This window comes from Haliotis rufescens, unplaced genomic scaffold (assembly GCF_023055435.1).
Source record: "Haliotis rufescens isolate VD_foot unplaced genomic scaffold, xgHalRufe1.0.p SCAF_2, whole genome shotgun sequence".
Lineage (NCBI taxonomy): Eukaryota > Metazoa > Mollusca > Gastropoda > Lepetellida > Haliotidae > Haliotis > Haliotis rufescens.
The window spans coordinates 37256126-37280910 of NW_025963890.1; the positions used below are offsets into that span (position 1 = coordinate 37256126).

The following is a 24785-nucleotide window of genomic DNA, read 5'->3' on the forward strand; positions in this document are numbered from 1 at the left end:
GCTTCTGTTCTTTGTTCCCTGTATTTATATGCAGGCCCAACGGGAGTTGAGACCCAGTCGACGTAGATATTGCAGGTGCACGTGTGGAACGTGAGTCTAAGAGTAAGATTGTATGAAATATTGCCTGTCGTGTTTATTGCCTCGCAAGTCCGTTTCGCAGTTCAGTACAAACCCACACTGAAACAAAAAGACGTTGTAAACAGCCTCAATGTTATTGTTGACTGAAAGCCGTGAGAGCGCTAGTCGGAATCAGCACTAGTCCCAAATGGCGCTTTCCCAGTTGATTAGATATTTTATCTTTGAGTATTTCGTGATATTGCTTGCATTCATTATTAATAAGACTATTAAATTTAACTATTGAATGTTAACACGTTTCGCGATTTCTCAACAAAATATTTGTCAAGAATTGATGAAAAACTAATTGAAATTGATATGTTCTAGAATTACTAGAGTGTTTTTTTTAATGTAGACATTGATACGTGAATTCTTTTTGGGGGGCTTTAGTTAAATCCACAAATATTAAATAAAAGTAAAATAGTGAAATTAATATATGACAACAAAACCTAATAAAGTAACCATGATAATATACCAGAGACCATATAATAGAGGGACGGCCCTCACCAACAGTTTATCACTAACCATCAGCGCTACTGTCTGGCATGTAACTGATACACCCCGACACCCTGCTGTTAACCTCCCTGTACCGCTGCAGATGCGCAATAGATGCGCAGACATTCACGACTGACCATCCTGGTAACCACGTAAACAATATTACATAATATCCGGGGTAAGAGTTAATTCCCTTATCCGACTACGACCAGCGACAATCCAATAAAAGAACGTCTCTTAGCGGATTACAAAGATGTTTGTATGATATCTCTCATTAGCACATGTCAGTTGGCTGCAAATTATTTGCTGAACATGTGTGTCTTCCGGGACATTTATTTCAATTTAAATATCTCATTTTATTCTGCAATTGTTAACTATTATAAATAAACAAATATACCAAATCTACTATGAACGCCACAGAAAACTACGATCCGGTAAATTGCACAGGAACTCAGGAAGTGTAAATAAAACTCATTCAGAAGCAGGGAAGACACTTGTAACATATCACCATATTCCCGATGTTCACAAAATATATCTCCAGATTAACTTCATATCTTATGATAAGTCCAGACTAGATTTACTTGCAAAAATGCATGATCACCGACTGGTGTAAATGCTTTACTATTAGCCAGAAATTTTTTTACGCCATATTAATGTTTTTATTTCATGTAAATTCGCTACTATTTTATAATGCTAATAGTTCCAATGAATTAAAAATACACATTAAACTACGAGCGTTGTTAAATGAATTTTCAATGTGTCTGACAATGGGCTTCGAAAGAATCAAATGTTATTGGTTAATGCCAGTTTGGGGCTAGCAGTGATAATGGGGTTTGCCGGAGCGAGATAAGTTTGACACCTTCGACCTTGTTGTCTGGAACTTCTCTCCCGACGACTGCCGATATAATCCTTCTTTTTTCTTAGCATTTACAAAGCAAATGATAATTTTATAATACAAATATTTCATGTAACAGATTTTTATTTTTGTATGATGTTTTCACTGTTGTGTAAATACACAAAGTAAGTAGTACCTTCATCATATTTACATTATTATGATTGGGCCTAGGCCAAGATCATTTTGCTCATAATCAATATTTACACGGCATAAAATAAATAATTGATTAAATCATGATCAATACAGACAAAATCTTCAGAAGATAACAAATATGTTATGGTAATTTAACTTAAAATATGTGACGTAAAATATGGCCTTGCGCCAAAAATCATACAAAAAAAAACTACCGATCGTACCAAAATAACTTTGGTACCAAGCCAAAGGGGAAATCGTGATGAACTATTTAATTCAGGACCGATGATAGGAACACATTCGTCTGAAAGCATGCGAAAATTAAGAGTTGTGGTGTAATTATTTTGGGAAAAGTCAGATTTAGTCCCATTTCTGGAGTCAAAATCTGAAATATCGCATCCGCCCTAAATTTGTAAATGGCACTAAGCCAATTTTTAACATATTTCCTTTTTATACACCTTGGTAACCAAGGACTTTCATTGCGAATTAGAGGCCGTTATTGAAAATCAAAATCTGCACTTTTGCCGATTTTACCTGTGCGCTATTGTTCTCTCGGACAAAGACAAAGCGTGATCACAGTCATCAAATACAGTGACAACGACATGCTTTAGGGCACCAACAAATCTCAGTTGTAATGTTAACAATGTTAAGAAATACATGAGTGTAATTTTGTATTGTAAAATATATCTTTTGCATGGGGGAAAAAAAGGCGACAACGATGACTGCAGTGAACGCGTTTCTGCTCGCTTCCGGACAGGCTGCGCAGTACAAGCCGTAGCACTGATGGTTTCGCGCATAGGCTAGAGGGCCGTCCCTCTATTATATGGTCTCTGAATATACTAAAAAAAACTGCAAAGGTGATTTTAGATGTATACTTTATATACCATATAAATAATCAACAGATGGTAATCAATCATTCAAAATTGGCGCACATCATTGTCATTGACCCAGGTTCCACATGGAACACATGGAGCAGTAGATTTTCAAGGTGAAGGTCATCTGTTCTCAACATCTTGAATGGCCACCATAAGATGACTAGAAGCAGTCAGGTCCCAAATTGTGACCTGGGCAATGATCACATACTCTGCCTGCAGTGCATGCGCCAACTTCAGGGGATCCGTGGTTGTTGTTGACGTGCTCATAGTCATTGATCCAGTGCATCTCATAAATGAGACTATGACTATGCATATATAATGTTGACTGATGTTGTTGAAAAATGTGTTTCAGGTGATGGAGATCCAACTTCGAGATCGCAGCAACAAGGTGCGTTATGAATTCCGACTGGTGGCCCGCGAGGTCACCCATGAGGTCTATGATGTCCCGGAGGACAATCAGGTCCTCTTTGCCTACCAATTTGAGCGCCAGACCCGAGGTCCTTCACACGTACTGGAGCTGGCACAGCTGTCAGGAGGTGGTCGGAGACACCAGGTGGCATGTGGTGCCTTGTCCTTTAGCCTGGCTGATCGATCCATGGATGAAGCAGGTTCCATGTTTGACAGTAGCTTCTACCACATGATCACTTTCCTGTTTGTCAAACCTGAGCACCAGAGGACAGGAGTAGGCCGACAGCTGATGCAGGCGGCCCTCAAACATATGGCAGCCCACGAGCCTAGTAGGCCAGTCAGAGTGGAGAGTGCGCTTGGAGCAGCCTACTTCTTCGAAAAACTTGGCTTTGTTCGAGTTGGTGAACCGTTTGAGACTGTGTGTTCGGGCTCCAGATTGTTCAGATCTATGGTTAATATGGAGCATGAAGCTCCAAGATGTGACCCTTGAACAGCGTATGTTCACAGATGAAGAGATTATGCCAATAGTGAAATGTTGCTCAAGACAGCATGCAGTCACGGAGGAAGAGGTTGTTAGATGTTGCTCAGGAGAGCATGCTGTTACGGAGGAAGAGGTTGTTAGATGTTGCTCAACACAGCATGCAGTCATGGAGGAAGAGGTTGTTAGATGTTGCTCAAGACAGCATGCAGTCAAGGAGGAAGAGGTTGTTAGATGTTGCTCAAGACAGCATGCAGTCATGGAGGAAGAGGTTGTGCGATGTTGCTCAGGAGAGCATGCAGTCACGGAGGAAGAGGTTGTTAGATGTTGCTCAAGACAGCATGCAGTCACGGAGGAAGAGGTTGTTAGATGTTGCTAAAGACAGCATGCAGCCACAGAGGAAGAGGCTGTGCGGTGTTGCTCAGGACAGCATGCTGTCATGGAGGAAGAGGCTGTGCGATGTTCCTCAGGACAACATGCTGTCACGGAGGAAGAGGCTGTGCGATGTTGCTCAGGACAACATGCTGTCACGGAGGAAGAGGTTGTTAGATGTTGCTCAAGACAGCATGCAGTCACGGAGGAAGAGGCTGTGAGATGTTGCTCAAGACAGCATGCAGTCATGGAGGAGGAGGCTGTGCGATGTTGCTCAAGACAGCATGCAGTCACAGAGAATGAAGTTATATGGTAGCTGGAGACAGCAGGAAGCCTGGGTGTAGAGGTTGTTGTTGAGGACAGTGAGATTGTGGGATCACTGAGGGATAGTATGACGATGATGAGGAAGCTGAGGCAGATGACGTCAGTGTAAGCATGGGGGGAACACTGATAAACTGTTTTGTCCATAATAATGTTACTTCATCAAGGATTGGTGGAATGGTTTTAATCACATTGTCTGCTGTGACAAATATATTTTCAAACTGTTACGTACATGATGACACTGATGAAATGAATATTATCAAATTGCTTTGAAATACAGATTTTCATATTGCTGATGTTCTATAAACATGGTGGAAGTTTGTATATTTATGTTGGTCATTATTTCATTCATGTCTTTTGGCATAGATGCCTGGCATTGCCTGCACAAGTTTGTCATCCCTACCATGTGCAGCTGTCGTGATGGTGTCATCAGACTGTGCCCCTGTCTCGTGTGGGTGTTGGGGATGATGTCACCTCATCATCAGCATGTGCTCCCCCTTGTCATCAAGTTGAATAACTCGGTCACACATCTAAGCTCAAAACCAAATCGCACATAGAAGCTTCAGACCACAGTCACACATCCATGCTCCAGACCCCAGTCACACATACAAGCCTCAGACCACAGTCACACATCCAAGCCTCAGACCACAGTCACACATCCAAGCCTCAGACCACAGTCACACATCCAAGCCTCAGACCCCAGTCACACATCCAAGCCTCAGACCACAGTCACACATCCAAGCCTCAGACCACAGTCACACATCCAAGCCTCAGACCACAGTTACACATCCAAGCCTCAGACCACAGTCACACATCCAAGCCTCTGACCCCAGTCACACATCCAAGCCTCAGACCACAGTCACACATCCAAGCCTCAGACCACAGTCACACATCCAAGCCTCAGACCCCAGTCACACATACAAGCCTCAGACCACAGTCACACATACAAGCCTCAGACCACAGTCACACATCCAAGCCTCAGACCACAGTCACACATCCAAGCCTCAGACCACAGTCACACATCCAAGCCTCAGACCACAGTCACACATCCAAGCCTCTGACCCCAGTCACACATCCAAGCCTCAGACCACAGTCACACATCCAAGCCTCAGACCACAGTCACACATCCATGCTCCAGACCCAAGTCACACATACAAGGTCAAGACCACAGTCATGACCCATTAAGATCCGGGGTAGAATAGGTCTTCAGCCACCCATGCTTGCAATAAACAGTGACTGTGCTTGTCTTAAGAGATCAGGTGGTCAGATTCACTGACTTGGTTGATGCATGTCATCATATCCCAATTGCGTAGATCGATGCTCATAATGTCAATCACTGGATTGTCAGGTCCAGACTCTATTATTTACAGACGGACATCATATAGCTGGGAAATTGCTGAGTGTGGTGTTAAACAACAAATGAACAAGCAAACCACAATCACACGTACAAGCTCCAGACCACAGTTACAGACCCAAGCTTCAGACCCCAGTCACAGACCCTAGCTTCAGACCCCACTCACAGACTCAAGCTTCAGACCCCACTCACAGACTCAAGCTTCAGACCCCAGTCACAGACTCAAGCTTCAGACCCCAGTCACAGACTCAAGCTTTGGACGCCAGTCACAGACTCAAGCTTCAGACCCCAGTCACAGACTCAAGCTCCAGACCCCACTCACAGACTCAAGCTTCAGACCCGAGTCACAGACTCAAGCTTCAGACCCCAGTCACAGACCCTAGCTTCAGACCCCAGTCACAGACCCTAGCTTCAGACCCCACTCACAGACTCAAGCTTCAGACCCCACTCACAGACTCAAGCTTCAGACCCCAGTCACAGACTCAAGCTTCAGACCCCAGTCACAGACTCAAGCTTTGGACGCCAGTCACAGACTCAAGCTTCAGACCCCAGTCACAGACTCAAGCTCCAGACCCCACTCACAGACTCAAGCTTCAGACCCGAGTCACAGACTCAAGCTTCAGACCCCAGTCACAGACCCTAGCTTCAGACCCCACTCACAGACTCAAGCTTCAGACCCCACTCACAGACTCAAGTTTTCAGACCCCAGTCACAGACTCAAGCTTCAGACCCCACTCACAGACCCTAGCTTCGGACCCCAGTCACAGACTCAAGCTCCAGACCCAAAACACAGACCCTAGCTTCAGACCCCACTCACAGACCCAAGCTTCAGACCCCAGTCACAGACTCAAGCTTCAGACCAAAGTCACAGACTCAAGCTTCAGACCCAAGTCACACGTCCACGCTTCAGACGCCAGTCACAGACTCAAGCTTTCAGACGCCAGTCACAGACTCAAGCTTCAGACCTCAGTCACACGTCCAAGCTTCAGACGCCAGTCACAGACCCAAGTTTCAGACCCCAGTCACAGACTCAAGCTTCAGACCCCAGTCACAGACCCTAGCTTCAGACCCCATTCACAGACCAAAGTTTCAGACATCAGTCACAGACTCAAGCTTCAGACCCCAGTCACAGACTCAAGCTTCAGACCCCAGTCACAGACCCTAGCTTCAGACTCCACTCACAGACCCAAGTTTCAGACCCCAGTCACAGACTCAAGCTTCAGACCCCAGTCACAGACCCTAGCTTCAGACCCCAGTCACAGACTCTAGCTTCAGACCCCACTCACAGACCCTAGCTTCAGACCCCAGTCACAGACTCAAGCTTCAGACCCCAGTCACAGACTCAAGCTTCAGACCCCAGTCACAGACTCAAGCTTCAGACCCAAGTCACACGTCCACGCTTCAGACGCCAGTCACAGACTCAAGCTTTCAGACGCCAGTCACAGACTCAAGCTTCAGACCTCAGTCACACGTCCAAGCTTCAGACGCCAGTCACAGACCCAAGTTTCAGACCCCAGTCACAGACTCAAGCTTCAGACCCCAGTCACAGACCCTAGCTTCAGACCCCATTCACAGACCAAAGTTTCAGACACCAGTCACAGACTCAAGCTTCAGACCCCAGTCACAGACTCAAGCTTCAGACCCCAGTCACAGACCCTAGCTTCAGACTCCACTCACAGACCCAAGTTTCAGACCCCAGTCACAGACTCAAGCTTCAGACCCCAGTCACAGACCCTAGCTTCAGACCCCAGTCACAGACTCTAGCTTCAGACCCCACTCACAGACCCTAGCTTCAGACCCCAGTCACAGACTCAAGCTTCAGACCCCAGTCACAGACTCAAGCTTCAGACCCCAGTCACAGACTCAAGCTTCAGACCCAAGTCACACGTCCACGCTTCAGACGCCAGTCACAGACTCAAGCTTTCAGACGCCATTAACAGACTCAAGCTTCAGACCTCAGTCACACGTCCAAGCTTCAGACGCCAGTCACAGACCCAAGTTTCAGACCCCAGTCACAGACTCAAGCTTCAGACCCCAGTCACAGACCCTAGCTTCAGACCCCATTCACAGACCAAAGTTTCAGACACCAGTCACAGACTCAAGCTTCAGACCCCAGTCACAGACTCAAGCTTCAGACCCCAGTCACAGACCCTAGCTTCAGACTCCACTCACAGACCCAAGTTTCAGACCCCAGTCACAGACTCAAGCTTCAGACCCCACTCACAGACCCTAGCTTCAGACCCCAGTCACAGACTCAAGCTTCAGACCCCAGTCACAGACTCAAGCTTCAGACCCAAGTCACAGACTCAAGCTTCAGACGCCAGTCACAGACTCAAGCTTCAGACCCCAGTCACAGACTCAAGCTCCAGACCCCAGTCACAGACCCTAGCTTCAGACCCCACTCACAGACCCAAGCTTCAGACCCCAGTCACAGACCCAAGCTTCAGACCCCAGTCACAGACTCAAACTTCAGACCCCAGTCACAGACCCTAGCTTCAGACCCCAGTCACATACCCTAGCTTCAGACCCCAGTCACAGACCCTAGCTTCTGACCCCAGTCACAGACTAAAGCTTCAGACCCGAGTCACACATACAAGCCCCAGACCCCAGTCACAGACTCAAGCTTCAGACCACAATCGCAGACCCAAGCTTCAGACCCGAGTCACACGTCCAAGCTCCAGACCCCAGTCACAGACTCAAGCTTCTGACCTGAGTCACACATACAAGCTCCAGACCACAATCGCAGACCCAAGCTTCAGACCCGAGTCACACGTCCAAGCTCCAGACCCCAGTCACAGACTCAAGCTTCTGACCTGAGTCACACATACAAGCTCCAGACCCCAGTCACAGACTCGAGCTTCAGGCCCGAGTCACAGACTAAAGCGTCAGACCCGAGTCGCACATACAAGCTCCAGTCCCCAGTCACAGACTCAAGCTTCAGACCCGAGTCACACATACAAGCTTCAGACCCCAGTCACACATACAAGCTCCAGTCCCCAGTCACAGACTAAAGCGTAAGACCACAGCCACATGTCCAAGCTCCAGTCCCCAGTCACAGACTCAAGCTTCAGACCCGAGTCACACATACAAGCTTCAGACCCGAGTCACAGACCCCAGTCACAGACTCAAGCTTCAGATCCAAGTCACACGTCCACGCTTCAGACGCCAGTCACAGACTCAAGCTTTCAGACGCCAGTCACAGACTCAAGCTTCAGACCTCAGTCACACGTCCAAGCTTCAGACCCGAGTCACACATACAAGCTTCAGACCCGAGTCACAGACCCCAGTCACAGACTCAAGCTTCAGATCCAAGTCACACGTCCACGCTTCAGACGCCAGTCACAGACTCAAGCTTTCAGACGCCAGTCACAGACTCAAGCTTCAGACCTCAGTCACACGTCCAAGCTTCAGACGCCAGTCACAGACTCAAGCTTCAGACGCCAGTCACAGACTCAAGCTTCAGACGCCAGTCACAGACTCAAGCTTTCAGACGCCAGTCACAGTCATATGACGGCGGTCTGTAAATAATCGAATCTAAATAACCAGACAGTCCTGTGATTGACATGAACATCGATCCACGCAATTGGGATACGATGACATGCATCAAACCAAGATAGCGAGCCTGACCACCAGATCCCGTTAGTCGCCTCTTATGACAAGCATAGTCGCCTTTTACGAGTGGAAAGGTAGACGTGTGAGAGAGGACACGGGCGTAGAGGCGGGCAGAGGGAGAATGAGGCACACATCTGAGAGTAGGGCGTAGAGACGGGCAGAAGGAGAAAGAGGTACACCCAAAGGGAGAAGACGGGCATAGAGGCGGGTAGAGGGAGAAAGAGGCACTCATCTGAGAGGGGACACGGGCGTAGAGGCGGGTAGAGGGAGAAAGCGGTACACACCTGAGAGAAAACACGGGCGTAGAGACGGGTAGAGGGAGAAAGAGGCACACATCTTAGAGGGGACACGGGCGTAGAGGCGGGCAGAGGGAGAAGAGGTACACACCTGAGGGAGAACACGGGCGTAGTGGCGAGCAGGGAGAGAAAAAGGCACACTTCTGAGAGGACACGGGCGTAGAGACGGGCAGAGGGAGAAAGAGGTACACATCTGAGAGAACACGGGCGTAGAGGCGAGCAGGGGGAGAAAGAGGCACACATCTGAGAGAACACGGGCGTAGAGGCGGGCAGAGGGAGAACGAGGCACACATCTGAGAGAACACGGGCGTAGAGGCGGGTAGAGGGAGAAATAGGTACACGCCCAAGGGAGAACACGGGCGTAGAGGCGGACAGAGGGAGAAATAGGTACACATCTGACAGAACACGGGCGTAGAGGCGGGTAGAGGGAGAAATAGGTACACATCTGAGGGAGAAGATTGGCGTAGAGGCGGGTAGAGGGAGAAATAGGTACACGCCCAAGGTAGAACTCGGGCGTAGGGGCGGGCAGAGGGAGAAAGAGGCACACATCTGATAGAGAACACGGGCGTAGAAGCGGACAGAGGGAGAAATAGGTACACACCTGAGAGAACACGGGCGTAGAGGCGGACAGAGGGAGAAATAGGTACACATCTGAGAGAACACGGGCGTAGAGGCGGACAGAGGGAGAAAGAGGTACACATCTGAGGGAGAAAATTGGCGTAGAGGCGGGCAGAGGGAGAAATAGGTACACACCTGAGGGAGAAGATTGGCGTAGAGGCGGGCAGAGGGGGAAATGGGTACACACCTGGGGGAGAACACAGAAGTGAGTGAGTACGTATGGTTTTACGCCGTTTAGCAATATTCCAGCAACGTCACGACAGGGGACACCAGACTTCACACATTGTACCCATGTCGGGCGAACGCTTTTAACCACTAGGCTACCCGACCGCCCGAACACAGGAATAGTAAAGTAGACGTGTGAGAGAGGACACGGGCAGGGAGGCGGCAAGAGCAATAGAAGAGATGACTGCAGACGTAGTTACAAGGGAGAGAGCGGTAGACGTTGGAAAAAGAGCACGGGCGGAGAGAAGAGGGAGGTCGAGCGACAAAAAGGAAAGGGTGACGTCGGTTGGCAGGAGCACGCCGTGGGCGATGTTGCAGAGGCCACGGAGAAGTGCCTGTCTCTCACAGGGAGGTAGTTAAGGTCGACACCCCACGTGCGGCCAGGTACCACGGGTAAAGGTTACGGTGTCAAGTGGGCTGCCACCTTGGCCGCATACAGCACTGCAGTGCTATCCACACAATCAGGTCGTATGAAGCATCCTGACTAACATCTATATTGTAGATCTGGCCGACAATCACAAGACTTTCATTCAATCTCTTTTAAACTGTGTGTAAAATATATTGAAACGTATTCCTGGTTCAACTGGATTTATTTCATAAACATAAATTTGAAATGAAATCGAAATGTCTGTATGTTGACACGATAAAGCATCATCAACTGCCCATCTAAAACTGAGTAATTGCACTGGTATCATTGATCAACGTTATCGCCTATCGAACACTGACTGTAGTATGCGCCCATTTAGCGTTGTACACAGTATTCGCTCAACTTACCATGATAACGCTGGCTGTAATAGGCGCTCAACTAACATTGCACACTGCCTATGATATTAGATAGTAATCGCTTATTTGACACTACACACATATTACTCGGACTGTAAGTAATTGCCCATCTAGGATTGCACAAATTAATAGTCTATCTGCACCGCAGGAAGTAATGGTCCTTTTAACATTGTACAGTAAGTCTTGTCGACTGTCTTGTCATGTGTACACGGTAATCGTTTATCTAGCATTGTGGATACACCAGAGCATCCTTGGATTCACGCAGTATTTCTTGATTACCCTACACCGCAGGAGAGTCGGTTGGTATGCATCAGCTCGTCGAAGACTCGATCAGCATTAGACCGCTGTAGGATCTTCTGTCACTCCTAGACCACTGTGTTATTGTTCATCATTAGACCATTGTAGAAAATCAGAGCACACAGTAAACCACTGTACTTCTGTACCTCACGTACTATGCTAACATTAATCTTCCAAGTTCTAGAACATTGTCACATCACATGTCACGCACAAGAACATTCTACAAAGCTTTCTCTCGAACCAGAACACTGTACAATAGTGTGTCAATCACTAGGGCATTGTACGCGTTTCCCACACACTGGTACATTGTACAAATGTGTCACGCACTAGAACCTTGCACAAAGGCATGTCACGCACAAGAACATTGTACAAAGGTATGTAACGCACTCAACACTGTATAAAGGACATGGTAAGATCTTCTGTAGAGCATCATACCCCTGCAGACACACATTTGGGCGTCGACTGTCTTCTACTGGTGAGTCTCCTGCAACATGTCTTCTACTGGTGAGTCTCCTTCAACATGTCTTCTACTGGTGAGTCTCCTGCAACATGTCTTCTACTGGTGAGTCTCCTTCAACATGTCTTCTACTGGTGAGTCTCCTTCAACATGTCTTCTACTGGTGAGTCTCCTTCAACATGTCTTCTACTGGTGAGTCTCCTTCAACATGTCTTCTACTGGTGAGTCTCCTTCAACATGTCTTCTACTGGTGAGTCTCCTTCAACATGTCTTCTACTGGTGAGTCTCCTGCAACAAGTCTTCTACTGGTGAGTCTCCTGCAACAAGTCTTCTACTGGTGAGTCTCCTTCAACATGTCTTCTACTGGTGAGTCTCCTTCAACATGTCTTCTACTGGTGAGTCTCCTTCAACATGTCTTCTACTGGTGAGTCTCCTGCAACATATCATTTACTGGTGAGTTTCCTTCGACATGTCTTCTACTGGTGAGTCTCCTGCAACATATCTTCTACTGGTGAGTCTCCTGCAACATGTCTTCTACTGGTGAGTCTCCCTCAACATGTCATCTACTGCTTGTGACTCTCTCTCAGTTTAGGTTCTCTCGCACTGTTGACAATCCCGTCGTACAATCTTGCGCGCATTGGCCATTTCTGTGAAACAGAAAATTCATGTCAGTACTGATGTCGACCGATCGAAGGCCACATTAAACACGACCGAAATCACGAAGGAACACTGTTACACAGTGCAACCAACATGACAGATTCCGTCACGGGAACTCACCACCTTCCTTGGACAGATTCCGTCAAAGGAACTCACCATCTTCCTTGGACAGAATCCGTCATGGGAACTCACCACCTTCCTTGGACAGATTCTGTCACGGGAACTCACTACTTACCTTGGACAGATTCTGTCACAGGAACTCACCACCTTCCTTAGACAGATTCCGTCACGGGAACTTACTTCTTACCTTGGACAGATTCCGTCACGGGAACTCACTACTTACCTTGGACAGATTCCGTCACGGGAACTCACCACCTTCCTTGGACAGATTCCGTCACGGGAACACACTACTTACCTTGGACAGATTCTGTCACAGGAACTCACCACCTTCCTTGGACAGATTCCGTCACGGGAACTCACTACTTACCTTGGACAGATTCCGTCATGGGAACTCACCACCTACCTTGGACAGATTCCGTCACGGGAACACACTACTTAACTTGGACAGATTCCATCACGGGAACTCACCACCTTCCTTGGACAGATTCCGTCACGGGAACTCACTACTTACCTTGGACAGATTCCGTCATGGGAACTCACCACCTACCTTGGACAGATTCCGTCACGGGAACACACTATTTAACTTGGACAGATTCCGTCACGGGAACTCACCACCTTCCTTGGACAGATTCCGTCATGGGAACACACTACTTACCTTGGACAGATTCCGTCACGGGAACTCACCACCTTCCTTGGACAGATTCCGTCACGGGAACTCACTACTTACCTTGGACAGATTCCGTCACGGAAACTCACCACCTTCCTTGGACAGATTCCGTCATGGGAACACACTACTTACCTTGGACAGATTCTGTCACAGGAACTCACCACCTTCCTTAGACAGATTCTGTCACGGGAACTCACTTCTTACCTTGGACAGATTCCATCACGGGAACTAACTACTTGCCTTGGACAGATTCCGTCACGGGAACTCACTACTTACCTTGGACAGATTCCGTCATGGGAACTCACCACCTACCTTGGACAGATTCCGTCACGGGAACTCACCACCTTCCTTGGGCAGATTCCGTCACGGGAACACACTACTTACCTTGGACAGATTCCGTCATGGGAACTCACCACCTTCCTTGGACAGATTCCGTCACGGGAACTCACTACTTACCTTGGACAGATTCCGTCACGGGAACTCACCACCTTCCTTGGACAGATTCCGTCATGGGAACACACTACTTACCTTGGACAGATTCTGTCACAGGAACTCACCACCTTCCTTAGACAGATTCTGTCACGGGAACTCACTTCTTACCTTGGACAGATTCCATCACGGGAACTCACTACTTGCCTTGGACAGATTCCGTCACGGGAACTCACCACCTACCATGGACAGATTCCTTCACGGGAACTCACTACCTACCTTGGATAGATTTCGTCACGGGTCTGGCTCGGTGACATGTTTGAAAGCTTGTCCTCGAATCCCGACTTCGTGGGAAGTTGATTACAATGGCTATCACTGGATTGTCTGGTCCAGACTCGATTATATGCAGACCACCGTAATATAGCTGTGACAGTAGCCGCCCGAGTAACACCCCCCCCCACCCCCCCCCCACCCCCCCCCCCCCCCCCACCCCCACCCCACCCCCCCACCCCCCCACACACACACACTGGACAGATTGTGTCCGAGATTCTGCCTCAGCAACATTTACTGTTGAAAAACATCTTACCTTGGTTGGATGTCTCTCACATCGATGTTTATTGAGACGATCTTCGGTGAATCTGCAATGATTTCCACTCGGTGTCTTCTCGTCGCCCAGTTGATTCCTGGCCTCTCTCACCCCCAACGCATACGCGGTACTCCTTGCGCTTCGATGGACCCTCAATCTTGCCACCCCGTCAGTAGTCCCATGGGCACTTGCACACAGACTGGTCGCGTGGAACCCTGCCCTGCCATCCTCGCCCCCACGGACAACTCCCTCCTCCCCCTCATGTCCACGTGCTAGACTGCTCCTGAGATGTGCGATGTAGTCAGTGGCTAGTAGCAGTACATCCAACTTCGACAGTTTGGTGTCAGGGGGCACGGCGGGTAGAGAGAGCTGCAAGTTAAGGAACGCCGACCGTATCAGCCTCACACGAGAACGTTCACGTGCAGCGTTACTGGTGGACCTTCCACGACCGACATGGTGACAGAGGACGTCACTGGCGGTGCGACATAGCGACCCACACCCGACACTGAAGGCACCATGGCATGGTGGGTCCACCTTCTCCTGTTTTAGTTTCCGCAGGGTGACTGATTTGTGGGTACGTGGCCGGCGACTGCACATGCTGACTGTCTGACGGCACGTGTGTTATCTGCCTTATTTTCAGCAACCGCTACAGGAAAGCTATACCCACCCTCAAGTATCTGTCACGTGACCTACCCCTTCGGGCATGTAAGAGTGATCCTCGCTGTCGAGTGGACTCGGCCTGGGAGCTGCACGTGCGGACAAGCGTTGCTACAATGCAGGAATTGGATATGAGCCCGAACTATAATAACGACCTCAAATGCCACGTCAATGATCTACAAAGTTCCATAACTATCCACAGTGCCACAGGAACGATGTTACACGGTGCTGTAATAGTAAGTGAGTATGGTTTTACGCAGCTTTTAGCAATATTCCAGCAATATCACGGGCGGGAGACAGAAATGGGCTTGACATATTGTAACCATGTGGGGAATCGAACCCGGGTCTTCGGCGTGACGAGCGAACGCTTGAACCACTAGGCTACCTCAACGACCCGGTGCTGTAATAACGATCTTACGGTACGACAACAACATACACGCTGCAACGAGCGCCACAACAACGATCTTCAGCGCTGCAACATCTACCTGTACTGCGCTGTGTACAACGATCTGCAGGGCTGCAACATCTACCTGTACTGCGCTATGTACAACGATCTGCAGGGCAACACCATCTACCTGTACTGCTCTATGTACAACGATCTGCAGGGCTGCAACATCTACCTGTACTGCGCTATGTACAACGATCTGCAGGGCTGAAACATCTACCTGTACTGTGCTATGTACAATGATCTGCAGGGCTGCAACATCGACCTGTACTGCGCTATGTACAACGATCTGCAGGGCTGCAACATCTACCTGTACTGCGCTATGTACAACGATCTGGAGGGCTGCAACATCTACCGCTACTGTGCTATGTACAACGATCTGCAGGGCTACAACATTTACCTGTACTGCGCTATGTACAAGGATCTGCAGGGCTGCAACATCTACCTGTACTGCGCAATGTACAACGATCTGCAGGGCTGCAACATTTACCTGTACTGCGCTATGTACAACGATCTGCAGGGCTACACCATCGACCTGTACTGCGCTATGTACAATGATCCGCAGGGCTGCAACATCTACCTGTACTGCGCTATGTACAACGATCTGCAGGGCTACAACATCTACCTGTACTGTGCTATGTACAACGATCTCCAGGGCTGCAACATCTACCTGTACTGCGCTATGTACAACGATCTGCAGGGCTGCAACATCTACCTGTACTGCGCTATGTACAACGATCTGCAGGGCTGCAACATCTACCTGTTCTGCGCTATGTACAACGATCTGCAGGGCTGCAACATCTACCTGTACTGCGCTATGTACAACGATCTGCAGGGCTGCAACATCTACCTGTTCTGCGCTATGTACAACGATCTGCAGGGCTACAACCTACAGTGAATGATCTTCAGTTTTACATTGCCAGAACAAAGATCTTTAGCGCTATAGCGCTACAAAGGCGATCTTCATTGTTACAGCTACCTTGTAGAATAACATCCCACCGTGTGACACTAAAGACTTCTCATATCACACAAGTACAGTTAGACTAACAGTTAGTCTCTGAAATCTTATGTTACACAATATCCTCCTTGACTTAAAAAAAATAAAAAAAATTCCTATGCTGATTTCAGAATAGAGCTAGCTTGAGCTGGCTAGACTTGCTTTTGTATGCGTTTCAAGATATATTTTTTTCATAAAATAAATATATTCCACGGTCATGGTGCAGGACTAAAGTCTAGTTAAAAAAATAGAACATTCTTAATCATTAATAAATATTCCCATTCAGTATTCTCACAATGAGGTGATGGAGGTGCTAGGTAGTTGACCTCACGTCTCTTTTCTGCATGCGTTAGTTGGAGTTTGAGGAGCTAGATCTCACGCCTCTTATTGGGAGATTTGCTCTTGTTGGTCGTGTTGTCAGGGCGGCCGACCTATCCCCCTTCTCTCTGTAGGCCGTGGTAGAGGCAGGATGCGGAACAACAGGTAGGCCGCCCTCCCTTCCCCTTCGTATACGTTAGGGTGGTAGACCTCCCGTCTTCCTGTGTGCGGTGGTAGATGTGTAGGATGGTAGACCTCCCGTCGCTCCGTAGGCAGTGGTAGATGTTTTAGGCGGCAGACCTCTCGTCGCCCTGTATAGGATGTGGTAGGTGTGTGAGGCGGTAGACCTCTCGTCGCCGTATGTGCGATGGTAGTTGTGTGAGGCGGTAGACCTCTCGTCGCCATGTATGGGATGTGGTAGTTGTGTGAGGCGGTAGACCTCTCGTCGCCCTGTATAGGATGTGGTAGGTGTGTGAGGCGGTAGACCTCTCGTCGCCCTGTATGGGATGTGGTAGGTGTGTGAGGCGGTAGACCTCTCGTCGCCATGTATGGGATGTGGTAGGTGTGTGAGGCGGTAGACCTCTCGTCGCCGTATGTGCGATGGTAGTTGTGTGAGGCGGTAGACCTCTCGTCGCCATGTATGGGATGTGGTAGGTGTGTGAGGCGGTAGACCTATCGTCGCCATGTATGGGATGTGGTAGGTGTGTGAGGCGGTAGACCTCTCGTCGCCATGTATGGGATGTGGTAGGTGTGTGAGGCGGTAGACCTCTCGTCGCCATGTATGGGATGTGGTAGGTGTGTGAGGCGGTAGACCTCTCGTCGCCGTATGTGCGATGGTAGTTGTGTGAGGCGGTAGACCTCTCGTCGCCATGTATGGGATGTGGTAGGTGTGTGAGGCGGTAGACCTATCGTCGCCATGTATGGGATGTGGTAGGTGTGTGAGGCGGTAGACCTCTCGTCGCCATGTATGGGATGTGGTAGGTGTGTGAGGCGGTAGACCTCTCGTCGCCATGTATGGGATGTGGTAGGTGTGTGAGGCGGTAGACCTCTCGTCGCCGTATGTGCGATGGTAGTTGTGTGAGGCGGTAGACCTATCGTCGCCATGTATGGGATGTGGTAGGTGTGTGAGGCGGTAGACCCCTCGTTGCCGTACGTGCGATGGTAGTTGTGTGAGGCGGTAGACCTCTCGTCGCCCTGTATGGGCCGTGGTAGATGTGTGAGATGGTAGACCTCACGTCTGTATGAGAACGGCATAGGCCGTCAAGGCGTTGGGCATGCATGAGTGTTGGCAATGAGATCACATGTTTTGAAAAGAGTTACTGAAAACGGATGTCTACACTATTCGGTAGATTACAGACAGAAAAGTATCTATAACATTGGAATAGTTAAACTCTTATAAATACTATGATTAGGTTTAGACTAGGTTTAACTGAAATGCAATTTAATATTGTCACTACCAAACCGTTTGAGCGTATGTTCCTTCTGTAAATGTCATTTAAAAGATCAATTTCATAGTCTGCCTGTGCGTAAATCCTATGTTGATCCGTGCTAGTTACTTGGTATGCTTAGCCTAGCAGACACTTCACTAATTTGCATTTTGATCTGAATAACTTTCCCCACTTGTCTTAATGCTTGCAGTAACAGGCGACTATGCTTGCAGTTACAGGCGACTGTGCTTGCAGTAACAGGCGACTGTGCTTGCAGGAACAGGCGACTGTGCTTGCAGTAACAGGCGACAATGCTTGCAGTAACAGGAGACTATGCTTGCAGTAACAGGCGACTATGCTTGCAGTAACAGGCGACAATGCTTGCAGTAACAGGCGACAATGCTTGCAGTAAGAGGCGACTATGCTTGCAGTAACAGGCGACAATGCTTGCAGTAACAGGCGACTATGTTTGCAGTAACAGGCGACTATGTTTGCAGTCACAGGCGACAATGCTTGCAGTAACAGGCGACAATGCTTGCAGTAACAGGCGACAATGCTTGCAGTAACAGGCGACTATGCTTGCAGTAACAGGCGACTATGCTTGCAGTAACAGACGACTGTGCTTGCAGTAACAGGCGACAATGCTTGCAGTAACAGGCGACTATACTTGCAGTAACAGGCGACTATGCTTGCAGTAAAAGGCGACTATGCTTGCAGTAACAGGCGACTGTGCTTGCAGTAACAGGCGACTGTGCTTGCAGTAACAGGCGACTATGCTTGCAGTAACAGGCGACTATGCTTGCAGTAACAGGCGACTATGCTTGCAGTAACAGGCGACTGTGCTTGCAGTAACAGGCGACTATGCTTGCAGTAACAGGCGACAATGCTTGCAGTAACAGGCGACTGTGCTTGCAGTAACAGGCGACTATGCTTGCAGTAAAAGGCGACTATGCTTGCAGTAAAAGGCGACTATGCTTGCAGTAACAGGCGACTATGCTTGCAGTAACAGGCGACTATGCTTGCAGTAACAGGCGACTATGCTTGCAGTAACAGGCGACAAACGGGATCGCTGACTTGGTTGATGGATGTCATCGTATCCCAATTGCGTGGACCGATGTCAGTCACTGGATTGTCTGGTCCAGGCTCGATTATCTACAAACCAAAATACTCTGCGTAAAGAAATGCGTAAATCAGTTGTGCCATATTATTTGTGCAAATGAGGTAAGAAATTAGTAACTAATGTAAACAGTCTGTACGGAAAGTACTCCATTTTGTGTTACTTACCGAACAACTTATTTTGCCTCCACACGGTCCTCTCCTGGCGCTTGACATTCCAAGGATATATTTTAAAACACATTTTAATAAAACTGCTCAAGGGTGCCAAGTTGGCATCCAGTTTTTTCTTGATCTACATATATTAAATTTATAAAATCAGCAATATAATACTGTGGGACCTCAAATGCAAGGTTAGCATTGAAAATTGCTTTTAGCTACAATACCATTGCACATTCGCAATCAAAACATCTTCTTCAGGACTTAAATAGTTGTGACGGTCGACCTCCCGTCTTTCCCTGCTAAGGACGTAAATAGTTGAGGTGGTAGACCTCCTGTCTTTCTATGCGAAGGACGAAAAGAGTTGTGACGGTAGACCTCCCGTCTTTCCCCTGCGGAGGACATAAAGAGTTGAGGCGGTAGACCTCCTGTCTTTCTATGCGAAGGACGAAAAGAGTTGAGGCGGTAGGCCTCCCGTTTTTCCCTGTTTAGGACGTAAAGAGTTGAGGCGGTAGACCCCCTGTCTTTCTATGCGAAGGACATAAAATGTTGAGGCGGTAGACCTCCTGTCTTTCTATGCGAAGGGCGTAAAGAGTTGAGGTGGTAGGCCTCCCGTCTTTCCCTGTAAAGAGTTGAGGTGGTAGACCTCCTGTCTTTCTATGCGAAGGACGTAAAGAGTTGAGGCGGTAGACCTCCTGTCTTTCTATGCGAAGGACGTAAAGAGTTGAGGTGGTAGGCCTCCCGTCTTTCTATGCGAAGGACGTAACGAGTTGAGGTGGTAGGCCTTCCGTCTTTCTATGCGAAGGACGTAAAGAGTTGAGGTGGTAGGCCTTCCGTCTTTCCATGCGAAGGACGTATACTGGCGAAGGTGATTTCTTCAAGACAAACAAAGTCAAAGACAGCCAATCCTTTACAATGAATTCGGAATCACTGATATGAACAGCTCCAGTGCATGAGTCGACACAGTGCATTGGCGAAAACACGTAGAGCATGACGTCCACGTGCACTGCGTCACACTCATGCACAGGCCCCTATTCAATGGAAATAGATTCTTCCGTTGCACGCGGAACACCTACTGTCTAAAAAAACCTAGTGTTCACACAGATGTTTCATAGTTTAAAACTTTGTTTAGCAGTAGAGCTGAGATCTCTGTGTGGATAGACCTTCATATTAATTCGTGTGTGAGTCTATAGTACGTGACTTTGTAGGGAACTTTTGAAGTTTGTTGTTTATCGATCCACGAAATTGGGATACAATGAAATGTTAGTCCCGAGCAAGACCAGTTAATCCATTCCTTACGACAACCAGGTTGTTTGGGGCCTAAATGCTTATGACGAGTGTTTTGTTGACTTTGATGCATTTGAGTTTCAAGGGTTACTTTGACACAGAACTTGTATGGAAGCTTTGATACATGGCTCGTTTTGGGCACTTTGAGAAATGACTTGCATTGAAACCTTGAGAACCATCCAAATCTTACACAGGAAATATGGCTACAAAGAAATTGACGCAGTCTACAGTATGATAGATTCTGCTGTAACAACGACTATATACTTTATGATGCAGTCTTCTGTAACAATGGCTTTATACTTTATGGCACAGTATACTGAAACAACGACTATATACTTCATGGTGTAGTCTCCTGTAACAACGACTATATACTTTATGATGCAGTCTTCTGTAACAATGGCTATATACTTTATGATGCAGTGTACTGAACAACGACTATATACTTCATGGTGTAGTCTCCTGTAACAACGACTATATACTTTATGATGCAGTCTTCTGTAACAATGGCTATATACTTTATGACGCAGTGTACTGAACAACGACTATATACTTCATGGTGTAGTCTCCTGTAACAACGACTATATACTTTATGATGCAGTCTTCTGTAACAATGGCTATATACTTTATGATGCAGTGAACTGTAACAACGACTATATACTTTATGATGCAGTCTTCTGTAACAATGGCTACATACTTTATGATGCAGTGAACTGTAACAACGACTATTCAATTTATGATGCTGTGAACTGTAACAACGACTATATACTTTATGATGTAGTCCACTGTAACAACGATTATATACTTTATGATGCAGTGAACTGTAACAACGATTATATACTTTATGATGTAGTGAACTGTAACAACGACTATATACTTTATGATGTAGTCCACTGTAACAACGATTATATACTTTATGATGCAGTGAACTGTAACAACGATTATATACTTTATGATGTAGTGAACTGTAACAACGACTATATACTTTATGATGTAGTCCACTGTAACAACGATTATATACTTTATGATGCAGTATACTGTAACAACGACTATTCTCTTTATGATGACGTCACTGTTCTGAGTTCTCCGTGGTTGCCGTGTCAGGCACGAGGTTCACGATTCTACCGGTAGGGTTGGACGCGTGCACGTGGAGGCGGGAGATATTAATTTATACTTTTATGAAACGTTATAGCTTATGCTGACATCGTGCCATTTGATGAATATCTGTTGAAATTTCCAAATTCTAAGAGGGAGATATTCAGATTAAAGTCGGCGAAAATCAAAAGAATGTAATATTATGGTACGCTTCAACTTCGGCATTTCCATATCTTAACCATTATCCTGTTTTCTGTAAGCGGTGTTTTCCTTCAGTAGCGTGATGTAGTGTCTAGCACCGCCGCCAGAGGGAGCAACACGACCACGTGTGACAACAGTGTACAAAAGGCAAGTGCAGGAAAACAAATACTGTCAAAACCGGAGTACTTCCCAAAAGCATCGCTACACCGCGCTTATCAGTCTCAAAGAGTTCGGAAGTAAATATTTACTCCGCGCTAGGTCGAGACTTCATCAGCGCACGTGCACCAACAACGCGGCGCCCATCTCTCTCTCCGATCTCTCCTCTGCCCTTCCCTCGGGACACTTCATCTACTCCCCCACCCTCCGCACACCACCCCCCACCGCACTTGGGCGCCCATCCCCCACCAATACTTACAGCATACCCATGTCGGATTGCACACTCTTGGCTTAAGTTTCAGTCTCACAACAAAACATGAATTAGTCTCTCGGCGTCTTTCCCGGAAAACAACGCGGATATTTTCCTTTTTCTGTCGGCGCCTTGTACGCCCTTGTACACAGGAACCGTTACCCCGGTCTGTCCCCGACCCCTTCTCTCACTACATGCCGTACGTAAAACTACCCCCCTGACTGGGATTACCACCGTCATCAGGAATACAGTGACGAGTACCGCTTCGAGCGCGGATACAGGATTTTGAAAAAGGAGGGGTGAACTTTGTGATTTGAACTCGCGTTCAATAATCGTGTTATTTTGTTGAAAATATTTCATTGGATGAGTTAGTCAGTTTTGTTATACGTGTGCTCTTAATTTCACATGGACTTTTTCTAAAGGTATAAATGTATGAATTACCTGTATACCTAGACGGATGAAATCTATGACTCATTTAACTGAGGTGGTGTATATGTATGCATTTATTTGACGAATCATTTGTCATAAAGGTCGATTTGTATTCTGTGGAATTATTGTTCATGTGTAGGTGCAGTATAAATCGTTGTACCTAGGTTGACATGTCTTGTATTGATATGTTCACGTTGCTGTTGGTCAGTCGATGAACCTAATTCATCTCCTGACTGTCAAATGGTACTATGTACTTCACCACCTTCCGCTTACATGTTTATCTGTGTAATTCTGTACATAGTTCATTACCTCGGGCCGGCTTTTGACCAATTCTACCCTACACGGTCTTCTCCCAGAGATGTTCAACTCTACCCTTCTTGACATCCTACCAGAGATGTTCAACTCTACCCTTCTTGACATCCTACTAGAGGTGTTTAACTCTACCCTACACGGCCTTCTCCCAGAGATGTTCTACTCCACCCTAACGGGCCTTCTACCAGAGATGTTTAACTCTCTCCTTCTTGACCTTCTACCAGAGATGTTCAACTCTACCCTTCTTGACCTTCTACCAGTGGTGTTTAACTCTACCCTTCTTGACCTTCTACCAGAGATGTTCAACTCTACCCTTCTTGGCCTTCTACAAGAGTTGTTCAACTCTACCCTTCTTAACCTTCTACATGAGATGTTCAACTCTACCCTTCTTGACCTTCTTCCAGAGATGTTTAACTCTACCCTTCTTGACCTCCTACCAAAGATGTTCAACTCTACCCTTCTTGACCTTCTACATGAGATGTTCAACTCTACCCTTCTTGACCTTCTACATGAGATGTTCAACTCTACCCTTCTTGACCTCCTACCAGAGATGTTCAACTCTACCCTTCTTGGCCTTCTTCCAGAGATGTTTAACTCAACCCTTCTTGACCTCCTACCAAAGATGTTCAACTCTATCCTTTACGGTCTTCTACCAGAGATGTTCAACTCTACCCTTCTTGACCTTCTACATGAGATGTTCAACTCTACCCTTCTTGACCTTCTACGTGAGATCTTCAACTCTACCCTTCTTGACCTTCTAACTCCCCAATTCATCACTTACTTCCAAACATATTGAAACCGTGAAGATCCGGGTTAGAATATGTCTTCAGCAAACCATGCTTACCGTAAGGGTCGACTATGCTTGTCGTAAAAGGCGACTAACAGGATCGGGTGGTCAGGCTCGCTGACTTGGTTGATGCATGTCAGCGTATCCCAATTGAGTGGATCGATGCTAATGATGTCATGATGTCTGGTCTAGTCTCAGTTATTGACAGACCGCCGTCATATAGCTAGCATGTTGCTGAGTGCGGCGTTAAACAAACAAACATATTGAACTCTTCCCTACCCAAGGTCGACGTTTTTCCAGACCTGCATAAATCTACACACAGGAATACACTGCTGTACAATTTCTTTGTTGTACCCTCCGAGGCCAAAGGGGTCAATGCTTTTTTTCATTGTTTTTGTTATACAGCTACGTTCTCCTATGCTCTACCTTTCTCTCCTTCCATGTTCCACAGCAGAAAGCTGCCGTCCACGTGCCCCTCCCACACAAGTGCCCCTACACTGCTCGGCACAGTGGATCGCAAATAATAATGTGGATAGATTGGTAACCTAGGCAGACTCGGCAAACGTCTCATTAAATAAAATTAATAACAAATATATTATCTAAATTGGCTTTCTTGGCGGAGGAAGTGAGGGAGCATATCACATCCGCGCACGTGGGGCGTGACAAACGTCTGGGAGTTGTGGGCTTTCGCAGATAACACGGCCAGGGTATCTGTGTCGAGCGCCCCCTAGAGGACACCTTGACAAACTCAGGCCAGGATGCACTGGGACATGGCGCATGTTGGATGTGAGCGAGTGCCCCAAGTGGAGGGCGGGGGCACATCAGATTTGTTAGTTGCTTCACATCGGACAACCTTTCTGGTAAACTGTGCCAATAAAGGTTAAAGTGTCTGCCACGGTTAAGTGAAATGCAGGTTTTGCTGATTGTAGGGATCGTTGTATGTATTATGTCTGAATATAGTGTG

General features: G+C 47.4%; 2 protein-coding genes across 3 annotated transcripts; both read left to right on the forward strand.

The window, feature by feature from the left end:
* LOC124111770 lies at nt 1–4412 on the forward strand. Of its 2 annotated transcripts, XR_007222254.1 has the most exons (3): nt 1–102; nt 2864–3858; nt 4137–4412. XR_007222254.1 is itself a non-coding variant. In XM_048399901.1 (2 exons), exon 2 carries the CDS (start codon nt 2867–2869, stop codon nt 3407–3409), a length of 543 nt encoding a protein of 180 aa, XP_048255858.1. In that variant the 5' UTR covers nt 7–90; nt 2864–2866; the 3' UTR covers nt 3410–4412. The 2 variants fall into 2 exon arrangements, 1 of the variants encoding a protein (XP_048255858.1); XM_048399901.1 differs by having other exon boundaries at nt 7–90; nt 2864–4412.
* Nucleotides 3469–3990, forward strand: LOC124111808 (thioredoxin domain-containing protein 2-like). The gene has a single exon (XM_046471634.2). It carries the CDS (start codon nt 3469–3471, stop codon nt 3988–3990), a length of 522 nt encoding a protein of 173 aa, XP_046327590.2.
* Nucleotides 4413–24785: the final 20373 nt, after the last annotated feature.